Here is a 7,843-nt window from a genome sequence, read left to right as displayed (position 1 = left end):
GATAGCCCATTGTGCAGCTATGTGATTAACTTCAACCAAACAAACTTTATTGGTCAAGTCTTCTTTGTGATTGTTCGTTAAACTAAGACAATGATTTTGTATACCGACAATAATGTTAGATTTTTATTCTCTTGAATCATTATTGACTTTATGAAAATTATATTTATTCCAGACTTTTGATGACCGGATGTATATGTTTTCGACCATCACGGCTGGAATGCGCAGCAACTGGATCCAAGCACTTCATCATGTTTGTAAAATGTATCTGAGACATTCATTTGTAAGTACAACACCTCAAGAAAAGTTCTCTTCAACCATTCTTTCTCCAGTTTCTTCTAGACAACAACAGAAACCACTTAACAAGACATCCAACAAGATCAAACATCCAGATAACTCTCGTCCTCTGTCACCTCCAAAAGTAACATCTAGAATCAGAGAAAAAACCAAGTCACGATTTTCGCAGTCAAGGATTTCTGACAAACATGGTAAATTAGTAGCACCTATTAGTGTTTACCAGGGTTCACCTTCAGATAAAATAGATCATCACAACAAGGTGTTAACCTCAAGAAACTGTGGCACAGAATTTCAACCTTTGAGACAGATAAAGGTAAGTTTAAATGTTTCATTTGGTTCTCCTTTGTAAAAGGTGCTATTCTCACAATAAAAAGTTTGTTTTTCTGATATTAAATAAGACTTTTTATTTTTGGTGAAGCATTTTTAAACTTTTGCAATGAAATTAAACATATATTCAGATCATTAATGTAATGTTTGATCTCCAAGATTAAAAATTGTAAGTACATACATGAACGTGTCGACCTGTAACTAGATATTTTGGAGCATCTCGTACGTGACCATTTCCTTCTTAGTTTGTGAATGAAATTATTATTAATAAATATATTAAACTCCAATTAATAATATTAGTGAAAGAGGTCAGGTCATTAACTGTTTTGACATAAAATGTGTAGAATGTTTAATATTTTTTGGTTTTTTGCATGTGAATCTGTTAGAATTACATGTTCTATGATCATTATATTTAGACATAATTTCAACCACTAATATTTTTTCATGTAGGAAAATGTAGTTTTTATGATTTTAAAGTGCTGTTGGTTTCAAATTTAACTATTATAAATACTTTTTTTTGAGTACTTAATTAACATATAAGAACAAAAATATTAAATTTCCAATACCTTCATGTCACAACATAATGTTAAAAAAACGTGTGTTATATTTTATAGCTAGTCATGTACTCTGGTTCTTTACTTACATCAGTTTCACCTGTAATTCCTGAACAGGATTGCACTAAATCCAGCATTTGTCCAGAGGTCATTAATAGCTGTAGTGACGTGAGTGTTTCGACACCGGTATCACGTGACAAAGATCATGGTTCTAAGAATAAACACCTTACGTGTAAGAGACTGGAAAATGGTTACAGCCTGGTTACAATCAAGCCTGATCTACAAAATATAGCGAATGCAGATGCTTGTCATGAAGATTGTAAAGATGATGACCGTAGCCAGAACAGTGAAATTCCCACAAAGATCACAAATACTGGTGAGCTAACCCTAAAAATCTTCAAACAAGAAATGGCCGACAGGAAAGAACTGTTTGTCGAGAAAGAGGCTGAGAAAATGCTTACTAATAGTAAAGTTATTGTTCTTGAAGATCTGCAGACATCCCTTCATTTGTGTCTAGATAGATTATTAAATCTTAAAAAGAAGTTAGAAACATCCCCAGAAAGAAGGGATGAAGCGCTTATAGTGGGCAGGGAAATTTTTAGTCTGTGTGGTGAAATTGAAAAGATTTTAGGTCTGAATGATAAAAAATTAACGAGTGAAAGTAAGATTTGTAAATCTGAAAATTCTATTATTGAATTTCAGAGTGCTTGTAGTGTCAAGCTTGTAGAAGTAGAGAAGCTTAATAATAAAATAAGTTCCTTAAAATCAACTCTAAATGACCGAGATCAAGATTTGAGGAAAGTTCGTACCCAAATAGACAGCTTAGAAAGAGAAAAAACGTGCTTAAAAGATCGTGTAAAACAATTAGAAATGGTTCTCAGAACGTCCTCATCTGACGAGTCGTTCACTGAGTCGTCCAAGTCTTTGTGTGACGAGAACACTCATTTGAAACTTTTGTTGAACAAAGCCCATGAGACGAGCAAAAGTCTCAGAAAAAGGCTGCAAGAAAACAATGAGAGCTATGCCAATTTGGAAATCAATAATTACCAATTGGAGCAAGATATCAGGCAGTTCCAGTCAGAACATTCTTCCCAAATAGCCTTAATGATAGCCAGGGTTGAGGACTTGACGACTAAATTGGCAACTGCTGAAAAAAACTTGCGTTACCTAAAGCAGAAACTTGAAAAAGCAGAATTAAGGCAAGAAAAACGAAAAAACTCTCTCCAGGGGAAAGAGGGGATAAATCTCTCCAAAGAATTTGGAATCAAACTTGGAGATTTAGAGTCTAAAATAAGTCATATTGAAACTGGTTTAAGTAGTCATAACACAAATGATGAGGATGGTATAATGTCAAAAACAGACACCAAAAGTAACCAACAACTTGGTCTGTTAACAAGACTTAACAATTTAGAATCCAAGGTTAAGGCTGCCTGTGATGTAGTTAATGTTAATGAGCCAGCAGGAGAGTGTATAAAGAAACCAGAGATATCATTTCTCAGAAGCTCCAATACAGAAGCCAGTACTATGTATGCTGCTGATTGGTCATTGAAACTGTGCTCTGTGTCCACAAGAGGTGCTAGTGATGATGTACTCGTGTCTGTTTCGTCCTGTATCGAAACATTGTTTCAGAAAGTCAAAATGGTAATGGCGTGGATCAAAGATACTTTCTTGGTCTTACAGAAGCAGTATTCAGGGACCAAAACATGTTTCGAATGTTCTAAAGGTCCTGTTGATGAATTTGTACGTCTGACGAAAACCTGTCAGTACCTCCTTTCTAGCGAAGAAAAAGATGAAAATATAAAAATAAACCTAGTCTACCTCTTACTTGTTCTTCAAGAAATAACAGTAGCAGCTATAAAAATTAGTGAAGTCAAATTAGTGAATAGAAATATACTTCTTAAAGAAATATATACCATGCATAAACTTGTTTGTGCATTTGAGAATAAACTTTGCTCTAACTCGTGTGGTTTGTCCATTAACTACGACAATGGAAACCTTTCATTTCTTTTTTCGTTCGCTTCATTCTTTTCCAACTTAGACACACCCGAGACCGATTCTTTGAATCCTTCAGAAGATAATGTTTCTCAAGATCACTTGGAAAATGAAGTTATGACTCTACAAGAACAATGGACGAAAGTAAAAAAATTAGTGGATAGATTACGGGACAAGAAAATTATCGCTCTAGTCAAGTATCTTAAGGATGCGAGAGTTCAGAGATTGAAAGAGGAAGGATCAAAGAAAGATTTGTGTATTTGTTCTGAAGAATTAATTCTTGCTGAGATGTACCTACTTATTCTTTGTTGCAGTGAAAGATCGTACAAACAGTTCCTGTCAATGTTTCAAAGGTGTGGGTTTTTGTCCTCGTATTTTGAATCGAAAACTTTCGAGGCCTGGAATTCTTCAATGAATACGGAGTTAGGAAAAGAGATCGAATCTATCTTTACACAAATAAAAACCAGTTGTGCTGAAGGTGAAGCTTTTATTAGAATTCAAGCAAGTACTGAAGAACGTTTACTTAATGAACGGGTGGTGCAGCTCCTCTTGGAAATAACGGATATGTGTGTGGTCTCTGCTCTGCTTCAAGGTTCTACTGCTTATTGTACAGAAAGGGTCAGCAGCTTTAAAGCAGGTAATAGCACAAAACCAAATATTAGTAATCACACTCATCTACTGGACGACACGTTGCCAGAAAATCTTTACAATTGTTTACAGCAACAAGCAGTCAAAATGATCACCGTCGACTCTCCATTTTCGCTTTCAAAACAAGAGTCAGCTTACAGTCATAATGGATATTCTCTTGTTGTTGAGAGGTTGGCTAAATTCCATTCTTTAAACATGATGAAGCTGAATGAAAGATATGCTGAGGAAATGACTAAAGTGAGAACCAGCTACCAAGAGGAACTGAAGAAGGCTCACTTAGAGTTTGAAGCTTTGAAGATAGAGCAACAACAGCAGTTAGGGGAATCATGTCGAACATGCGAGTTTTTCAAGAAGGAGGTGGACTGCTTGTGTACAGAAGTGGAATGTTATCAACAGCAAGGAACAATGTGTCACACCTGTAAAGAAATAAGCAGTAAACTTGAAGAAGTTACACGAGCTTACGAGGAACAAACAGCTTCATTACAAGATGAAAAGAAAAACTTGAGGAAACAGTTAGAAGCCAGTTTTAACGATCAGGTAACCTAATGGTATTTTTTTTCATAAATAAACACAATTTTGTTGCCAGCAGTATTTGGTATAACACATTGATATATTTAGGTAATTACAGTGATTGGTGTAACAACTAATTTAGTTGGCTGTTCTTTAAGTGTTTCTGTGTTACTCAATGAATTGTTCTAACATAGATACTTAACAGTCTTTAATGTAATGGTTCATGTTAACACAGTGATTGTTGTCTTGCTAGACAAACCGTAAAGTTGTGTTTATAACCCAGTTTTTAATGTGTCAGCATAATTATGTTTGCTACTTCCTTTTATAATACACGTTCGACATTCATAGTTCATTAACAATGATAATGACGTAGAGAGGCTCCAAAATGTTTTTATATATATATATACTGTGTACATGACAGTGTTTGTATATACAATATAGATTGGGTGTATATATATATATATATATACAAGGTATACATGATCATATATATATACATGTAAAGAAAATACACGTGTTTATCTATAAGGTAGATGTGTCTACATATACAGGTTACATGTGTTTATCTATAAGGTAGATGTGTCTACATACACATGTGTTTATCTATAAGGTAGATGTGTCTACATACACATGTGTTTATCTATAAGGTAGATGTGTCTACATACACATGTGTTTATCTATAAGGTAGATGTGTCTACATACACATGTGTTTATCTATAAGGTAGATGTGTCTACATACACATGTGTTTATCTATAAGGTAGATGTGTCTACATACACGTGTTTATCTATAAGGTAGATGTGTCTACATACACATGTTTATCTATAAGGTAGATGTGTCTACATACACATGTGTTTATCTATAAGGTAGATGTGTCTACATACACGTGTTTATCTATAAGGTAGATGTGTCTACATACACATGTGTTTATCTATAAGGTAGATGTGTCTACATACACATGTGTTTATCTATAAGGTAGATGTGTCTACATACACATGTGTTTATCTATAAGGTAGATGTGTCTACATACACATGTGTTTATCTATAAGGTAGATGTGTCTACATACACATGTGTTTATCTATAAGGTAGATGTGTCTACATACACAGGTTACACGTGTTTATCTATAAGGTAGATGTGTCTACATACACATGTCTTTATCTATAAGGTAGATGTGTCTACATACACATGTGTTTATATATTCCAAAGATTTCATATTAAGTCAGACAATATTTAGATATATTTATTATATTGTTTTTTGATCTGCAGAAGGTCATTTGTTTTCCTTATTTTAGATTGAAACACAAGAGAAGAAAGTAGAAAGCCTTCAAAATGAACTACAACTTACTCAGACACACCTCAGAAACTTGAAAGTATGTTAACTTTTAGTTCTTTGATCCTGTATTTTCTTCCTTTCCACAGCTGATGTGTACGTTTGTGTGTGTATTTATATAAACTAAAGCTAAAATATATATTTTTTCTACAATATTTTATATAAACTCGCGATGTCATATTTTGGTTTGGTTTGAATTTTGTGCAAAGCTACTAAAGGGCTAGTCATTCATAATTTAGCTGTGATAGGCTGTATGGAGGTCAGCTACAGCTAGTCGACACCACTCACTGCCAACTCTTAGGCTACTTTTTTACCAACGAATAGTGAGGTTGACCATCACATTATGACACCCTCATTTCCCAGCATGCCTTTATTTTATTTTGTGCTCTTTTCTTTGATTCTTTATTGTCCTCGGACAGTTTTTTTTTTTTACCATACTCGGCCTAAATGTACTGGTGGAGATGATAACAGGTTAAAACATTAACTAAACCGATATTTTTTAACTTCTGTGATTATTTTATTTTCATTATTCATTCTAAGATGGAAATAAGTGTCAAACTGCTACATTTTTTTTTCATCTTCCAATAAACAGACTGAGTATGAAGAACAGATGAAAAGTTTGATGAAGGCCTATCAACAAAAAGTCAAACAAAATGTTCAAGTGACGAGCGAAGAAGCGGTACGACAGCGTCACCAAGACGACCTATCCGAATGGAAGGTAACCGTAACTAGCTCGCTAGACATTACTATTTAACGTCACGTGCAAGTTTAACATAATCTTCTCCTCATTTTCCGTCAGAAAACAAGTATGTGACACACACGTGTCGACTATAGAAAATGTAAATTTCTTTGGTATTTCTCATTTAGGTAAGAAATTATTAATAAATTCAACTTCGATATAATGATACCTGCTAAAAAGGGAAAACGGTATATTTTAATGGTCTAGAAGAATCATAACCCTAACTGACTTAAGTCTTTAACTTATTTCTGTTACATCTAAATCCTAAACAGATGTTTTATATATAAATACTTGTTAATGTGACGGTCCTTTCAACTTGAATAATGTGGTCACTTTTCTTTTGTTGAATAATTTAGTGGTCATTTCATAGTTGAGTATCGTAATGGTGGTCATTCAGTACATAAACTTTCGATAGTTGAGAAAGTTGTTTTTGGTACTTTGTGTGACCGATGTATTTTAGGAGTAAACCAGTCCAGGCAGCTGGTTCTTATCTAAAGTGTTTGTGTGTATATTGTTGCGTCAGCGAGGTCACGTTTCTCCTTCGGGAGTGCTCTAGCATTTACTAGATTGGGGGGTGGTCTGATATATATAAGATGGTCACGGTGTGACGGGATAACTCACTGTCTACACACACATTAATTGATCTGCAGTCAGAGAGTATTATTGAAGGTGAGCACGTTCGTTGTTATAGCGTTTGTTTTAGCGCGATTGTTGAAATTAAGTGTATGGTAAAGTTATATTCGGAAACAATAAACCAGTTTTATTAAGTAAGGACTTGTGTCGCTAGTTTCATCGGAACGAAGTTACGGAAAATTAATTAACAAACGGAGACGTAACAAATTGGTGTCAGAGAGTGGGACAGAAGATAAAAAAAATGGAAACGAGAAGCAGCAAATCAAACTACAGCATAGCAGACTTGATGGCAGCAATACAAGAATAGCAAAAGAAACAAGAAGAACGAGAAGAGAAAATACAACAGTTGTTAGAGGAAAAAGAAAAAAACAAGAAAAACGAGAAATTAAACAAGAAAAGAAACAAGAAGAACGACAAATTAAACAAGAAGAGAAGTTACAGCAGTTGTTAGAGGAAAAAGAAAAGAAACAAGAAGAACGAGAAAAGAAACAAGAAGAAAGATTACAGCAGTTGTTGGAGGAAAAAGAAAAGAAACAAGAAGAGAGACAACAGCAGTTGCAAGAAAACCTGCAACAGTGGCAGCTCGAAAAAGAAAATAAACAAGAAAGCCTCCAGCAGTGGTTGGAAGAGAAAAAAAATAAACAAGAAGAAAGACTAGCAGTGGCAACTGGAACAAGAAAGGAAACAAGAAGAACGAAAAAATAAACTAGGAAGAGAGACTACAGCAGTGGCAACTGGAACAAGAAAGGAAACAAGAAGTACAAATGGATAAACTAGGAAGAGAGACTACAGCAGTGGCAACTGGAACAAGAAAG

At 34.5% G+C, this 7,843-nt stretch overlaps 1 protein-coding gene across 1 annotated transcript in view; it reads left to right on the top strand.

Annotated features, from left to right (window-relative positions):
- LOC106469446 overlaps positions 1-7,843 on the top strand; it is a 38,975-nt gene that overhangs the window by 19,907 nt on the left and 11,225 nt on the right. Inside the window, exons 8-11 of the mRNA XM_022397964.1 lie at positions 173-607; positions 1,293-4,352; positions 5,619-5,696; positions 6,249-6,374. Of these exons, the coding sequence (XP_022253672.1) occupies positions 173-607; positions 1,293-4,352; positions 5,619-5,696; positions 6,249-6,374 (3,699 nt within the window). The remainder of the gene's footprint in view (positions 1-172; positions 608-1,292; positions 4,353-5,618; positions 5,697-6,248; positions 6,375-7,843) is intronic.

Source organism: Limulus polyphemus, unplaced genomic scaffold, assembly GCF_000517525.1.
Source record: "Limulus polyphemus unplaced genomic scaffold, Limulus_polyphemus-2.1.2 Scaffold3491, whole genome shotgun sequence".
Classification (NCBI taxonomy): Eukaryota; Metazoa; Arthropoda; class Merostomata; order Xiphosura; family Limulidae; genus Limulus; species Limulus polyphemus.
Note: the sequence above shows the minus strand (reverse complement) of the source record. Positions and strands in the feature narration are given on the sequence as shown.